Here is a 17,179-nt window from a genome sequence, read left to right on the forward strand (position 1 = left end):
AAGAGATTTGCGAGGCCAACACTACCATCATGTGTCCCATGTGTGAGGAAAACTGTGAGCCTTGGACGCTGAGTGACAGTTGTGTATATGCAAAGGTCAGTGCAGCTTTGGTATTTCTCCATATGCACAACATTACATGATCTTAGAGTTTCTCAAAACTGTTACAAAGATGCCAGCAGACATGTATCTAGACTAGAAACGGGGACACAGTGAACCTGGTTCTTCAGGTGAAACCTTAGGTTTTTTATTTTATTTGACTTTTTTAATGTTGATTAAATAAATTAGATAGGTCTTTTTTAGTAAGTATTAGGTGGATTTATTCCCACTTGACAATAACCAGTGAGCTGTTTCCACCTGCTTCCAGTCTGCATGCTAAGCTAATCAGTTGGTGGCTGTAGCTGTACGATCATTATTATAGGCAGTTGATGCTATTTAAAACCATGATTTCTTTAACAAATCTCCTGCGTTGGGACCTGAACTCAAAAATGTTGATTGTCAGAGAGCCTGGAGATCTTTTTGGGTAAAATTGGGGCTGTGGATATTGATAATGTATTCTGTTTCACTTTTGTTTTTTTAAGAGCAGCCCTCCGTGTGCTTGTGCTTCTAGGTGACCTATCTGTTTGACAACGGTGGCACTGTATTCTTCGCTATCTTCATGGCTATTTGGGGTGCGTAGAAGCAGTTTGTGTTGGTGGCTTTTTCTTGTTGTTCCACATAAGCTTTGTTCTCTGCCCGATACGAACCCTACTGGAATTTGATTCTATTTATACTCGAGTGCTCGTGTTTCCACTCACCACTCATCTCTCCCAAACGTATTAAGTTTTTCAACTGAGAATTTCGTCCACATGACACTCTGCAGTACACAAACAAGAGATCTTCAGTCTGTAATGTGTTTTTCAGTAAGTAAATCTCAGTCCGCCTTCTCTGACTCCACACTTGTACTTCCAGTGCAGTTCTGATGTAATTAGTTTGATAATTAAAGATTCCTCCAGGGGCAGAATATCACTCGGCTGTCAAGGTTGTAGAATTGCACCGTGATATTCATATATTGCAGCTACGTTTCCCACAGCTATAATAACTTTGTAACGTGAAGTGTGAGCATTAGAGTGCATCGGCTGGCCCAGATCCATCTATCTGTCAAGGAGGTAAATAATCACCTGTGCCAGAGGGAGCAATTGGCACAATTTGTTCTTTATTTGGACTAAATGAAGGATAATGAGAGCTCAAAAGCCAAAGAAAGTCCACACAGTTGCACTAACTGAGGTCTGTTGCTCCAAATCCTGCATAAAAGCTTTTGGCTATCTGGACCAAAGTTAGCAGCACTGCACCACTGAGTGAGTGCACTCAAAGTCTGGAGTTAGTGTTAGTGAGTGTGTGTGAGATAGACATGAAAAATTGGTTAGCCCAAGGGATTGAATGTAGGCATCAGAGAAGGCCGCTTTTCTCTCTCTTTAAACAAAAGTGGGTCAAGCTATATTAAACTTCAACATCTTTACGAGCGGCTAAAGTTGTTCTGACTGAGGATTCAAACTCTGGTGCATTTTTTGCCTCTGGTCTTTCTCATTTTACTCTACATTAAATAAGTTCACAGAAAATATATCACTTGTTTGGTTGGTTTGTTTGCTTGATTCATCGCTTATTAATCTGCAGGCTTTTAATAATTTGAGTTAAAACAGCACCGGAAAAAAGCAAAACAAACCACATGAGGTTTAAAAAAATCCCCAAGGATAAAACATTTTAATAGATAAATGAGAGCCATTGTGAGATTACAAAGAACCAACCACATATTTATATATTTTATTGGAAATCTGTTATAAAAACCACATTGTGTGCATATCTAATGCAAACTAATACACAAACTGTATCACTGCTACAGTGAGGTCAATAATATTTTGGACAAAGGCACAATTTGTGTAGTTTTGCCTCTGCACTACAGCACAGTGGCTTCTAAATCAAACAATCGAGATGTGATTGAAGAGCCAACGTTCAGCTTCAATTCAAGGGGTTTAACAAAAGCACTGAATTAAGCATCGCTTACAATATAAACTGGACAAGATCGGTTTTCTTGTTCTTTCATGACAAATAACATTCAAAATTCATTCGAAAATATTGTATTTTGTGTTTCTTAAATATGAGATGAGATTTCAGGGCAAGTGAGGGAGGACTGAAACGACATAAAAACTTCAGGAGCAGCCAAATCAACAATCTTACATACTTGAACAGATGGTGTTGTCAGCTCAGCAACACCAAAATAACAAGAAAGACCACAGAAGACAACTAAAGGCTGTGATGACTAGGGATGGGTATCGTTTAGGTTTTATCCGATACCAGTACCAAACCGGTACTTTTGAAACGGTGCCGGTGCTTAAACGGTGCTCGAACCGGTGCTTAAAGAATGGAGAACACAAAATTGGTCCAAAAACCTCTTATGTGTAGCTGTTTTTTTGTAAAAAGATAACAATGTTAGCCTTTTCTGCAGCTATAGTGGATTTATGGTGTCACTCTTGACTGGAAGCAGTGCTTAATCAATGGAAAAAAACACAAACTTTGTCCAAAAACCTCTCATGTTTAGCTGTTTTCCACTTTTTCTTTGGTCATTTTAGCCTTTTTGGCCAGGGTGAAGGGAGTATCTGCCATCAAACAAGAAAACAGCTGCATGTAACTACGACGGTGTTTGCTAGTTCACCTTACATGCATTAATGTAATAACGCGGTTAGCCTACTCAACGTAAATTACACACGAACAACATTAAGCTACTCACGCAGAGAAGAACGGCCGCTGCTGCCATCATCATCCGTCATCATTTCTGCTACACTGGCAGGGCTAGGGGCCAGGACTCTCCTCTTCGGGTTTTGGGGAGATGTTGCTAACTCCGTGTTCGATAACAGGCACCACACCCGCAGTAGATGTGCCCGGTGTGAGGTCTCGCAGCAAGCTATCAAATTCAATTCAATTCAGTTCAATTCAATTTTATTTATATAGCGCCAAATCACAACAAAAGTCGCCTCAAGGCGCTTCATAGATACAGAGAAAAACCCAACAATCATATGACCCCCTATGAGCAAGCACTTTGGCGACAGTGGGAAGGAAAAACTCCCTTTTAACAGGAAGAAACCTCCGGCAGAACCAGGCTCAGGGAGGGGCGGCCATCTGCTGCGACCGGTTGGGGTGAGAGAAGGAAGACAGGATAAAAGACATGCTGCGGAAGAGAGACAGAGGTTAATAACAGATATGATTCAATGCAGAGAGGTCTATTAATACATAGTGAGTGAGAAAGGTGACTGGAAAGGAAAAACTCAATGCATCATGGGAATCCCCCAGCAGCCTACGTCTATTGCAGCATAACTAAGGGAGGATTCAGGGTCACCTGGTCCAGCCCTAACTATATGCTTTAGCAAAAAGGAAAGTTTTAAGCCTAATCTTAAAAGTAGAGATAGTTTCTGTCTCCCGAATCCAAACTGGAAGCTGGTTCCACAGAAGAGGGGCCTGAAAACTGAAGGCTCTGCCTCCCATTCTACTTTTAAATACTCTAGGAACAACAAGTAGGCCTGCAGAGCGAGAGCGAAGTGCTCTAATAGGGTGATATGGTACTACAAGGTCATTAAGATAAGATGGGGCCTGATTATTTAAGACCTTGTATGTGAGGAGCAGGATTTTGAATTCAATTCTGGACTTAACAGGAAGCCAATGAAGGGAAGCCAAAACAGGAGAAATATGCTCTCTCCTTCTAGTCCCTGTCAGTACTCTTGCTGCAGCATTTTGGATTAGCTGAAGGCTTTTCAGTGAGTTTTTTGGACATCCTGATAATAATGAATTACAGTAGTCCAGCCTGGAAGTAATAAATGCATGAACTAGTTTTTCAGCGTCACTCTGAGACAGGATATTTCTAATTTTAGAGATGTTGCGCAAATGGAAGAAAGCAGTCTTACATATTTGTTTAATATGTGCGTTGAAGGACATGTCCTGGTCAAAAATGACTCCAAGGTTCCTCACAGCGTTACTGGAGGCCAAGGTAATGCCATCCAGAGTATGAATCTGGTTAGATACCATATTTCTAAGATTTTCAGGGCCGAGTACAATAACCTCAGTTTTATCTGAATTAAGAAGCAGAAAGTTAGCGGCCATCCAGGTCTTTAAGACATTCCTGCAGTTTAACTAATTGGTGTGTGTTATCTGGCTTCATGGACAGATAGAGCTGGGTGTCATCTGCATAGCAGTGAAAATGTATGCTATGTCTTCTAATGATGCTGCCTAAGGGAAGCATGTATAATGTAAACAGAATTGGTCCTAGCACTGAACCCTGTGGAACTCCATAATTAACCTCAGTGTGTGAAGAGGACTCTCCATTTACATGCACAAATTGGAGTCTATTAGATAGATATGATACAAACCACTGCAGTGCAGTACCTGTAATACCTACAGCATGTTCTAATCGCTCTAATAGGATATTATGGTCAACAGTATCGAACGCTGCACTGAGGTCTAGCAGGACAAGCACAGAGATGAGTCCACTGTCAGAGGCCATAAGAAGATCATTTGTAACCTTCACTAAAGCTGTTTCTGTGCTGTGATGAGCTCTGAAACCTGACTGAAACTCTTCAAATAAACCATTCCTCTGCAGATGATCTGTTAGCTGTTTGACAACTACTCTTTCAAGGATTTATGATATGAAAGGAAGGTTGGAGATTGGCCTATAATTAGCTAAGACTGCTGGGTCTAGAGATGGCTTTTTGAGTAAAGGTTTAACTACAGCCAGCTTGAAGGCCTGTGGTACATAGCCGATTATTAGAGATAGGTTGATCATATTTAAGATCGAAGAATTAATTAATGGCAGGACTTCTTTGAGCAGTTTTGTAGGAATGGGGTCTAAAAGACACGTTGATGGTTTGGAGGAAGTAATTATTGAAGTTAACTCAGAAAGATCAATTGGAGAAAAAGAGTCTAACTTAACATCAATGGTACTAAGAGTAGCTGTAGATAATATTACATCTGTGGGATGATTACTGGTAATTTTTTCTCTAATGATAAAAATTTTATTTGTGAAGAAGTTCATGAAGTCATTACTAGTTAACGTTAAAGGGATGGTTGGCTCAACAGAGCTCTGACTGTTTGTCAGCCTGGCTACAGTGCTGAAGAGAAACCTGGGGTTGTTCTTATTTTCTTCAATCAGTGATGAATAGTAAGATGTTCTGGCTTTGCGGAGGGCTTTCTTATAAAGCAGCAAACTATTTCTCCAGGCTAAATGATGATCCTCTAAATTTGTGACACGCCATTTCCTCTCCAGATTACGAGTCATCTGCTTTAGGGTACGTGTTTGAGAATTATACCACAGAGTCAGGTACTTCTGATTAGAGACCTTAGTTTTCACTGGAGCTACAGTATCCAGAGTCGTACGTAGTGAGGAGGTGAAATTATTAACAAGATAATCGACCTCTGTTGGGGTAGCGTTCAGATAGCTGCTCTGCTCTGTGTTGGTACAGGGCATTGAAGATGATAACAGTGGGTGGATTATATTCTTAAACTTAGTTACAGCGCTTTCAGAAAGACATCTACTTTGATAAAATCTACTCTCCACCGCTGTGTAATCAATTATTGTAAATGTTATCAGGAAATGATCAGACAGGAGAGGGTTTTCAGGAAACACTGTTAAATGTTCAGTTTCTATGCCATATGTTAAAACAAGATCTAGAGTGTGATTAAAGTGGTGGGTGGGTTCTTTTACATTTTGAGAGAAGCCAATTGAGTCTAATAACAGACTAAATGCCATGTTGAGGCTGTCATTTTTAGCATCTACATGGATGTTAAAATCACCCACAAATACGGCGCATTTCTCGGCTTTTAACAAAATGCTATACGTCGCCAGGTTCGTTGTCAGATTCGAGGAGTTACCTCCTTTGCACAGTATCACCTTAAAGCACTTGTTGCAGGGTGCTGAGTTTGCATCTTTTGCTGTGAAGTACAGCCAGACTTTTGACCGCTTCGCCTTGGGCATTTTTAATCTGTAGCTCTGTTCTAAAAGAACCTACGTACCTGGGCCCGCCTACTATCCTTGGAAACGTAAAATGATTGGCTAGAATCCAAAGTGTATGACATCTCAGGAAAAAAAAATCACCGAAATAAACCACCGAAATGTGCGCTGCTTTTCGGTCTGGTTACTACCGTTTGTGTCAGAACCGATACCGGTACCCATCCCTAGTGATGACAGATTTTTTTTTTCCTTAGTTAAGAAAAACAACTTCTCAACATCCAACCAAGAATACTGTCAACGAGGCAAGACTATCACTGTCAAGATCTACAGTCAAGAGATGTCTTCATAAAAGGAAATAAAAGTGTTTACAACAGGTGCAAACCACAACAAGTGCAAACCACTAGTTACACTCAAGATCAGGAAGGCCAGATTAGACTCGAAAGACTTGGAAACATCTAAAAAAAGAGCCTCACAGTTTGGAAACAATATTTGGACAGGTGAAACCTGAAAGATGAATTTGTACCAGAATGATGGGAACAGAAAATTATACAGATGGAGAGGAACAATTCATGATCTGAAGCATACCACATCTGTCAAACATGTTAGAGGCAGTGCTATGGCATGTGCATGTATGGCTGCAATTGGAACTGGGACACTGGTGTTTCATGATGATCTGACTGCAGGTAGAAGTAGCAGGATGAACTGTGAAGTGTGCAGGGCTGTACTCTCTGCTTAGAGTCAGCCAAATACTTGTAAAAATAGGATATTCTTCAATGGCGAAATAGGTGACATGATCTCAACCCAGCCGAGGCGCTTTTCAGTTACTGAAGGCAAAACTGACGACAGAGAGACCCATCTCAAGTTGGGGAAACCCAGCGTGATGTCCATGGGTTCTAGACTTCATGCAGTCATTGAGTGTACAGGATTTTCACCAAAATAATAAAAACAGTCCTTATATTTCAAATTACATTAGTTTGTAGAATTAATTTTGAGCCTCTGAAAATGGAGACATCTGTCTAAAATATTTTAAATTTCCTAAACAGTTAGTGCAACACTTTTGTTAAACTACTTGTTAAGTCTTTTTATTTAAAATCCACTGTGATGTTAACAGAGGTAAAACTGCAACAATTGTGTCTTAATCCAGCAAATTGTGCATTTTAATGTATAGAATTACGTTGTGTTTTCCATCATACATGATAAAGTTTCAGTTTTTTACTGACTTTGAAGCCAAATTCTTCCAACATGTGGATCTATGTAAATGATTCCTCTGTGTGCACGTTTATAAAAGCCCCCGTTTCTCTGTTACACATTTGTCACATTTTCAAGGCTGAAAACATAAAAAGCCTTGACAGAAAAAGAACATCATTTCCAACGTTGTTTTTTAGCTCAAGTAACAACAGAGCCTGACACAAAGGAAACAATGCCTCCAGTCTGAAGTCATCCCACAAAAAGCTTTACTTTAGAAGTCTCTCAACCCAAAATGGATCTTGCTCGACAAAGACACAGTTTGAGGATGTACACTGAACAAGAAAAAGCCTATTTGCTGTATTTGCTGTTGCCAGTCTCCTTTAACTTAACATCCACAGTGTGAGTGTGAACTGATGACTGTAATCAGTCTCCATCTTGGGCCATGCACGTCACTGCAGCCTGTTTCACCCAGGATATCTGACTATGATGTGCTGTTTGCTTCTGCATGGCCTCTTCCTCTTTGCAGTTAGCTGTTCTATAGTGTATACATCAAAAATGATCAATAACGTGATTGATTCATGATCCCTTCTGCAGCCACTGTATTCCTTGAGTTCTGGAAAAGAAGAAGGGCAGAACTGACTTATGACTGGGATCTTATTGATTGGGAGGAGGAAGAGGTATGTTAGACATATGCTCAAATATATGATTACCTCACAGTTTTAAGGTGTTCATGCTGTAAGAGAGCTACAATTCAGTAGACAATGCTGGAATATGTGTTGTTAATCAGGAGGAGCTGAGGCCACAGTTTGAAGCCAAGTACTCCAGGATGGAGAGAGTTAACCCCATCTCCGGCAAGCCCGAGCCTTTCCAGCCTTTCTCAGACAAGCTTAGTCGGCTCATGGTGTCTGTATCCGGAATATTCTTCATGGTAAACCCTATAACCTTTGAATAATCTGTCTTTTTGGGAATCAGGCTCGGTGTAAGCTCACTGTTATTTTGTGTGCCATCTTTATTAGACCAGTGTGATGCGTTTGCAGTGGTGTAACATCTCCCCCTGCTGGACAAAGACCATACTCAAAGGAAATGGTGTATTAGCCCTTTCTGATGGCCTAATTTCTCCTGTTTACATATAAGTTGCTTCTGATTATCTATCATTTAAATAGTTAAATGTTTCTAAACTTACAGTTTTTTCATATTTATGGCACACTTCTTCCTTATAGGATAAATTCAAAACTTTTTTTCACCCTGTTAATCGTACTGGTTCTTCATCCTTTCTGCTGTGCTTGTCTTCTCTCCATCACCTCTGCTTAGATTTCCCTCGTTCTGACAGCAGTGTTTGCTGTAGTGGTTTTCCGCCTTATTGCGATGGAGAAGTTTGCTTCCTTTAACTGGTATTTTGTGAAGAAGAACTGGCAGTTCGCCACCTCTGGCACCGGTGTCTGCATCAACTTTATGATCATCATGTCTCTCAATGTGGTGGGTGCCCAGACGAACATCATCCCACATCCCACGTTCGCATTTTCTATCCCATAAATACTTCACTCAGCACTTATTTAAGACTTTTTTTCATTCCAGCCTTCCTCTGTTTCTCATAATCATTACCCTCCTCAACCTTTTCCTGTTGACACTGATGTGTACTATCATTTTGTCAGGTGTATGAAAAGGTGGCCTATCTGCTGACTAATTTAGGTGAGTGTTTCATGCATTTATGCCTTCGTTATCTTTGGCTTCCCAGCTGGTTGCACATTATTTATTCTCTTCACCCATCTGCCTAACAAACCCCTGTCCCTCCCCTTTTAGAGCACCCACGGACGGAGTCTGAGTGGGAGAACAGCTTTGCTCTGAAGATGTTCCTGTTCCAGTTTGTGAATTTAAACAGCTCCACGTTTTATATCGCCTTCTTCCTTGGAAGGTAGGCAAACTGCCATAAACTTTACAGTGACTGTTTACACCGACTTTAATGAGGGATTGTGCAAAGATGTTTCCTTTCAAACTCCCCATCATGACCAAGCCAAGACTCCTTCCCTTCCCCTCCTCAGCCGGGGAAATCATGTTTTTTGGGTGTTTCATCTTTCAGCAGTTACAAAATGCCGCCCTGCCTACAAGTGTAACTAGGTCACGGATTGTTGCACATAATTAGCACCTCTAAGTGTCTCTTTTTCTACTCTAAGTTTATTATTATTATTACATTGATTGAATCAACAGCTAATGTTGGCCGTCTTAATTTGATCAGGTTTGCTGGCAGGCCTGGAAAATACAATAAACTCTTTAGTCGATGGAGATTGGAGGAGGTGAGTGCAATTAGCCATCAAACGTAAGTAGGTGATTATGTCAGCAGTGACTGGGCTGATTAGTGCCTTCTGTTTTGGGATATATTTAGAAATTTAGAGTAATTCATCTTTCTAATGATCCGCCTGCATGTGAACCATTAATCTCACCCCATAATTACTGTGATTTTCAATTTTAATGATTAAAAAAATGGAATCGGATCAAGTGTGTCCCAGAGTTTGCTCCTAGCTCTGAATTATTAGGCACGAAATATGAATGATACGGTTTTTGTATTATTATTATTTTTCATTGAAATCTATTTTTCTCAGTGTCACCCAAGTGGGTGTTTGATTGATCTGTGTCTGCAAATGGGAGTCATCATGTTCTTCAAGCAAATCTGGAACAACTTCATGGAGCTCGGTTATCCGTAAGTGCCTCATTATAATCGCACGTCTTCTTGTCTATGAACTATTAGAAATGACATGAAGCTTAATGACGTGAATGCAAGTGATGGCAATTAACAGGCCGTATGTAGTTTCTGCACAGCTTTTCCTCTTTCAGCCCATTTGCATGTGAAAAGATTTTTCTCCTGAAGAAGCACATCAAATCCTCTCGCATGTGGCTCAGTAAAACAGTTCCTGCAGAGCACAGTGCTTTGCCAGGGTTTATCGCTACTCTCTATGTTTTCAGTCTGCTGCAGAACTGGTGGTCTCGTAGAAAGATGAAGAAAGGAGGTGGTGGAGGGCAGAATGTAGAGAATAAGGCCCAGCTTCCTCAGTGGGACAAGGACTGGAATCTGCAGCCGATGAACGCCCATGGGCTTGTGGATGAATATCTCGAAATGGGTAAAAAATGCACTCCTACTAAGAATTGTGTTTTGACTTTCTGGAGAAGGAAATGATCCATGCAAATGCAGGCTATTATTCAAGCCTCAGCATTTTTTTTTTTTTCGTGCCAGTGTTGACCGAATGATTCTTTCCGCTGCAGTTCTTCAGTTTGGCTTCACCACCATCTTTGTAGCAGCTTTCCCGCTGGCTCCTCTCCTCGCACTGCTCAACAACATCATTGAGATTCGTCTTGACGCCTACAAATTTGTCACTCAGTGGAGGAGACCGATGCCTGCTCGAGCCACTGATATAGGTCTGTGCGGCTCACACGACATCTTCTTGGATCAGAGTCACTTTTAATTATTGTTTTTTCTTCCAGCAGTAAAATGTTGTGTTAGCTTAACATGACCTCTCCTACAGAGATGGATATGTTTCCATATCCTGTCCTTCTGCAACTCCATATGCTGCACCTCCCCTCTCATCAGCCCATCTCCCCATACGATTACAAACTGCATCCTTAAACTGCCATATGACCCAGTGATTCATGTGGCTTGTTTCCTTGTAATTAAAGGAGGAATCCACCCTGAAACATTTAGAAATTCCTCCGCTGTAATGAACACATTATGTGTCAGTCACACAGCATCAAAGAGCTAAGCTCCTTTGAAGAGTTAGGCTGACATTTCCTGATCATCCACACACAGATGTAATGCAGATAAGGAGGAGAGATCCTTTTTATCTACTGTCTCTGTCTTCATTCAACTGCCACAAAACAAAACATTTTGTGTAATTCAATATGCTCCATTACCGGAAGCTGTTCAATCGCATTCGGGGACATTATTAACTAAGGCAGAAGTAAATCGAGTGCAGTGAAGTAAAAATGGCATCTTGAAAATTGTTACTTATAGAGCTTGAGCTACACATGTCAGGAACTGCTAAGAACTGTGACTATAAAAGGTTCATTTCTGTTATTTGTGACCTTATTGCTAATATGGAGTCTTGTCACACCTTCAGTTTCTCTGATCAGAAGCGAGCCAATTAGATGACGCTTACTATGCGCACGATCAGTAGGTGGAGAAGGAGCAGGATTGTTCACCCCGGGAGAAGCTTTAAACAAAACACCTGTGCAACCTATAAATTTACTGCAATTTAAACTTTAGCTTATTGGTTAAAAAGGGAGCAAGAACAACTGAATAAGATGGCCTCGTCCTTTATTATTATAAATCTGTCAGCTGCATTCTCATATTCACTGCATGAATGTTTAATCAGCGTATCAATTTATTGGTGCCTACAATATTTGATGTAGTCTGTGTTTTATAAAGCAAAATACGGTATGCTGGTCATGTCAGCCATTGCAGATAAAGGCACCCAGGTTTAAACCAACATACCAGCTGTTTTTCTTTCTTCTTTGTTTTGTCTGTCAGGGATCTGGCACGGGATTCTCGAAGGTATTGGTGTGCTGGCAGTCATCACTAACGCCTTCGTCATTGCCATAACCTCAGACTATATCCCCCGCTTTGTTTACGCCTTCAAATATGGCCCATGTGTGAACAAGAGGCACCACCATGGCAATGAGTAAGCCTTAAAAACAGCGTGTACACTTTAAGTGCCCTGTATGTAGCCTATGCGGTTTACGTGATGGCCGTCTGCTTTCGCCCGTAGGTGTTTGCAAGGCTACGTGAACAGCAGCCTGTCCGTGTTTGACATGGGTGAGCTGAATAACAGAAACCACTCGGGATACTGCAGGTACAGAGACTACCGAGCGCCGCCCTGGAACACAGTGCCATACGAATTCACTCTGCAGTTCTGGCATGTCTTGGCTGCCAGGCTGGCATTTATCATCGTCTTTGAGGTCTGTAACCATTGGCCATTTCTCTTCTGTATGTTTACAAGCAGGACAAGCAGCTAAAGCTAAATCCTCTTACGCTGTGCCACTTTGAGTCAGCCTCAATATTTTTGTAGCTTTGCAAATGTTTTACTTTAATTATTTTATGTGCTGAGACTGAAACCGAAACCTCACAGCAGTAATTTAAGTGATTTTCATGGGTAAATTAAATCAAGGTCCTGGAGAAGGCTGAGAAAATTCTACCATTCAAAGCCGACCAACTAAAAATAAATAAATAAAAAAACATCACAAATTACATGGTTACCATGCAAGATATTCTCTTGACAACACTGCCTTGCACATTCTACACTACACTACATATAAAAGATAGAAGGGCTTATGAAGTTCCTTGGGTTTACTTTTACTCTTGCATGCGCCACTAATACCAAAACTAAATTGGCATCTAAAGCACGTGATTTCTCTGGATGTTGACTCATGAATAATTTAATCTTCCCTCAGCACCTGGTGTTTGGGATCAAGTCCTTCATAGCGTACCTTATTCCAGACATGCCGAAGGATCTCTGCGATCGCATGAGGAGGGAAAAGTACCTGATGCAAGAGATGATGTATGAAGCAGAACTCGAGCATCTGCAGAAGGAGAGGAAGAAGAATGGGAAGCGTTATCACCACGAGTGGCCTTAGCTTAAATCCCCTCACCTTGTCTCCGCTACGCGATCCTCAGCTCGCAAGCTCCACCTCCCCTGCCTGCTTATTTATGTGTTTAAGCTTTTAGAGTCTAGCTTCACTGATGGCTGATTCTGTACACCAAAGACACCCTCTCGAGATCCTCCCCAGATCTGGCACTGGCCACTCCCTTGCCATCTGTTCCACCTCCCGGTTTCTGGCTCTGACCCTTTCTGCCTCCGCCCTCATCCCTTACCTGGCTTCACCCAACAGGGTGCCCTTGGGTCTGTGCTGCATTGTGGCTTAGCTGGGAAAAAAAAAAAAACAACTTTGCAATTGTAATGTTTACTATGCAGATCAAGGGCTGCAGATCAGCACTGTTCACTGTCCCATCCTGCACTGTCTCTCTCTCCGTGTGGCAGCTACCACTTTGCTTTGACTCTGCAGTCCAGTGCAGCTCGCAGCATGGCCGTGTATCCCCTCCCCCGCCACCGCCCCCAACCCTTCGTGAACATCAGCAGAGCCACTTCTGTGTGACAGAACTACAGTGGCATTTTTATTGTTGCAAAGTGATTCTGGTGATGTGGCTACCAAATAAGAATGACTCTGTTCTTGCTTCCTAAATGTATATTTGCTGTTGAAGCATGCTGATTAATATTTGCAAAGGAAAAAAAAACAAACAAAGGAAAACTGAAAAGCACTCCTTGTAAAGGATGTTAGCATCCATTTAGTACATCTGACAAAGTATTCCCTCAGACATCACAAGAAGTGCATGGTAATCCTGCTTTGTACCTTTTCGATAGACAAACTTCCTGTCTCGAGGCCTGGTTCACATGTGTCTGTACTCAGTGTGAGCTGTGTGTTAATCTCTGTGCTACCGCTGAGCTTGACTGTCTCGAGTTGAGGAAATGTGAACTCTGTGCAATTTGACTGTGCCTACAGTGTAACAACATGGCTGCGTACCACAGTTTGTGTCACCAAACATCACGTGTGCCTGTGTTGTGCAGCACATGCTTTTTTGTTTTTCTTTGAAGTGCAAGAAATATTCTCTCTCCTCATCCTGTTGTCCTGATCTGCAGCAGACTCTCTGAACTCTCCGTTTAGGATTTGTTTTGGACATGAGTCACGCCGCAGTGTACCTACTCGGATCTCGGCTGACGTCAGCAGCGCACGCCGTAACATAACGTGTACGCTCGCATGCAGGATCCACAAATCTGCTCTTCCGCTCTGACCCTCGCAGTCTGGTTTTCATTTGCTGCTGGAAGCCCCAAAGCGTGGTTGAAAACTTGGATCACTTAGAAATACCTGTGGCTTGGATGTTCAGTTTTGAAACGAACTTCTATCCACTGTTCTTCGCTCGCATAATACACTACAAGCTTCTGTTGCAGACTTTTATTAAACACACAGTGAGACACACGGTTTCAGCAGCTGTCTGATCTTTGATCAAACGGACGCGAGAGTTTATTCAGTTGCAGACTGGTGACATTGCCTTTTTTTATATTGTGATCAGATTTGATGTCATGGATTCGAGAAGCGTGTTTTTGCCTAATGAACTCAGGAAAATAGGCATCGTGGCAGGTATAGTTGGACCTGCGAGGTTGAGTCGGGATAATTTCCTTTCTCTGTGCTGTTGAGTTTGAGAGTTAAAGGGTTTGTGATGTGAACTGAGATGGGGACTTCAAACACTTCAGTGCATCATATTGATCATGTGGTGTTAAATGTAAAAATGTTATGCACTGTAAAGGTAAAAGCTGCACCAATCTAACATCTGAAGGGAAAATTTCTACCCTGAATGCATTGCACAACACTGACAACATTCTTCATTTTGCAAGGATTGTCCTCCTTTCTTTATTTTACTTTGCCTGTTTTTTGTATATACATTTAATGACATACGTAATGTTTTTATACATTTTATTTTGTGCTATCACGTGCAAGTTCACTCGTTCTCACCCTCAGATAGAAAACGTTACGTCCACTTGTCTCAGGTGTCCTCTGAATGTCTGCAATGATCAACTTTTTTATCATATTTTCTAAGATGCAATCAAAGGTATTCTGCTTTTTTTAGATATATATTTTTGCACTGCCATGTTTTTGCATGACTCTAATGCGCACTCACAATAATAAGCATGTTTTTTGTTGTTTTTTTGCTGTATGTTAGAGCAGATCAAAGATCATGAAACACACTCACATACTTCATTTAGTTGGCATTTTTTTCAGGTTGCTGGTCAAAAAACTCCTTTCGGGTCACATTCAGTCCAGCGATTCATAATTTCATTCACCAGAGAGAGAGATATTTGCTTTCAAATCTTATTCCAATACTTAGGAAAGTAGTCAGTGTTTTCAGAGTATCCTCCCTGCTATGTGAACACCTAAAATCTATGCATGTTGTTATCCTTGAATGTTATGTTTATTTTGAACAGTCATAAATGTACTGGTACATTTGTGCTGTGGAGTATGCATGACTTAACTACTGCTTTGAGCAGAGCTAACTTCTGTAAAGTTGCGTCTTAAACATATCACTTACCTGTTTTTTTAGTGTTGATCGTTTCTGGAAGGACCGGTGTGTTTCTAGATGTGGCAGGATTTTATACTGGTGCAGTATTTTCTAAAATAACAGCATGATCTCCAGACTGATTCATTTAAAAAATATGTCCGGGAATTTTACGTAGAGTCTGATAAAACATGTGAAACCTCAGACTTCCTCCGCTTGGACATATAATCACGCTTACACTCTAACAGCTGAAGCATTTAACCGAAGGGAATAGGGGCACTTTATGAATGAAAAATTACATGACCTTGGATGTTTGGCTTGCCCGGTTACTAATCGTTTCTGGGTGGATCTTCATCAGTTCACCTCACTGATACTAATGCTGTACAGTGGTGGAAAGGTGTCTCTCATGCTTTCTACTGTTGGCAATAGCACAATCTGGGTATTGTATAATAAGTAATAATAGCGTGACCTTGCACATCTCTGAAAATATAGCAGTCTGTAGGGGGATTAAGCTTTCTGTTCTATGCCTCCTAATAGGATTGTGCTTGAGCAATGATGTACTTGAAGCACAGTGACGTAAGCCCGTAGATTTATTTGTATAATAGGACGATAGCAGTCGTGACATGAAGTGTATCAATAACATTGTTTACTTTGTTCCTGTTTACATGTAAAAAAAAGAAACAATGTAACATAAACTAATTTGGATATCACTCTTTTCTGTAATAAATCATGGATTGTATCTTTTAAATCAATTCTGCTCGCTTCATTCTTGTCTCTCATATAAACAGCAGAGAAAAGGCCTTTGTGCCTATAGCTGATATTCTTCACACACTAAAGGGTGCTTTTTTTTCCCTTTCTTTCTTTTTTCCTCACTATTATCATAAACCACCAAGCCTCTGGCCACAGAGTGTTCATGTAACATATTGTTAAAAAAGATTGCATTTCTGTAACAAACCCACTATTTGAGTATGGCAGGGGTATTTTTCCACCACAACTATGTTACTGTTAAATGCTGCTTCTCTTCTATCTGCTTTTCCGTTTATGTCGTCATGGTTAACATTAGGCTTCATTTTTTACAATGAAATCTAAACACTCCAGAAGAAACATGGTACGGTTTCGTTTACTTTGAGCCCCGATGACTGATATTCTATACTCTGAGTATTTCCTCTCTTCTGGCGCCCACACTGACATATATCCTTTCACCTCTTTGACTTAGAAAGCTGTGGTTTGACTTTCATGTCAGTGTTGAGCCTTTCAGGGAGAATAGCATTTCAAAAGTGGATACAGATATTTTTATCTTCTAGTACTGTTGCTCCATGTGAGGGGAGCTAGACCATGTGGTAATGGAAAAACTTTAAAGCCTCAGATCTATAGAAGGAAAAAAAAATGCCACTAATGGACAAAAAACTAATGAAATGGAAGCAAAACACCCAAAAACAGAATCAAATTATAGACGAGGGAAAAACCAGCGACTGAAACAATGTAGCAGTAACAGATATCTACTATCCTGCAGCACTCTAAATACATTTGAGTAGTAATAATACACTTACCAGCCACTTGATTGGGTAAACCTGTGAAAATTTCATTAACACATACATCTAAAAGCCAATCACATGTCAGCAATGTAGACATGGTCAACACAACCATATGGTTCAAACTGAGCATCAAAATGGGGCATGAAGGGTGATGTAAGTGACTTTGAATGTTGCATGGTTGTTGGTACCAGACGCGCTGGTCTCAGTATTTCTGAAACTGCTGATCCACTGTGATTTTTCCACACAAGTGTGTCTAGGGTTTACAGAGAATGGTCTGAAAAAGAGAAACTATTCAGTGAGCTGCAATTATTATAGTCAGACTGCTTTGAGCTGAGAGGAAGGTAACTGTAACTCAAGCAACCAAGATATGCAGAAGAGCATGTCTGTAGGCACAAC

General features: G+C 40.9%; 1 protein-coding gene across 3 annotated transcripts in view; it reads left to right on the plus strand.

Moving 5' to 3' along the window:
* The window catches only part of ano3 (anoctamin 3), a 50,038-nt gene extending 34,038 nt beyond the window's left edge, over nucleotides 1-16,000 (plus strand). For all 3 annotated transcript variants that reach the window (XM_084933612.1, XM_084933614.1, XM_084933613.1), the window contains exons 12-25: nucleotides 1-95; nucleotides 608-668; nucleotides 7,751-7,833; nucleotides 7,944-8,084; nucleotides 8,468-8,632; nucleotides 8,809-8,845; nucleotides 8,957-9,068; nucleotides 9,390-9,447; nucleotides 9,754-9,851; nucleotides 10,115-10,269; nucleotides 10,412-10,564; nucleotides 11,673-11,823; nucleotides 11,911-12,100; nucleotides 12,593-16,000. The exon at nucleotides 1-95 is cut by the window's left edge and continues 2 nt beyond it. In XM_084933612.1, coding sequence (XP_084789738.1) covers nucleotides 1-95; nucleotides 608-668; nucleotides 7,751-7,833; nucleotides 7,944-8,084; nucleotides 8,468-8,632; nucleotides 8,809-8,845; nucleotides 8,957-9,068; nucleotides 9,390-9,447; nucleotides 9,754-9,851; nucleotides 10,115-10,269; nucleotides 10,412-10,564; nucleotides 11,673-11,823; nucleotides 11,911-12,100; nucleotides 12,593-12,775 — 1,682 coding nt within the window. In that variant the 3' untranslated portion in view covers nucleotides 12,776-16,000. The remainder of the gene's footprint in view (nucleotides 96-607; nucleotides 669-7,750; nucleotides 7,834-7,943; nucleotides 8,085-8,467; nucleotides 8,633-8,808; nucleotides 8,846-8,956; nucleotides 9,069-9,389; nucleotides 9,448-9,753; nucleotides 9,852-10,114; nucleotides 10,270-10,411; nucleotides 10,565-11,672; nucleotides 11,824-11,910; nucleotides 12,101-12,592) is intronic.
* The last annotated feature ends 1,179 nt before the right edge of the window (nucleotides 16,001-17,179 follow it).

The sequence above is a fragment of the Perissodus microlepis genome, chromosome 7, assembly GCF_051167445.1.
Source record: "Perissodus microlepis isolate ML-2025 ecotype Zambia chromosome 7, ASM5116744v1, whole genome shotgun sequence".
NCBI classification, from domain to species: domain Eukaryota; kingdom Metazoa; phylum Chordata; class Actinopteri; order Cichliformes; family Cichlidae; genus Perissodus; species Perissodus microlepis.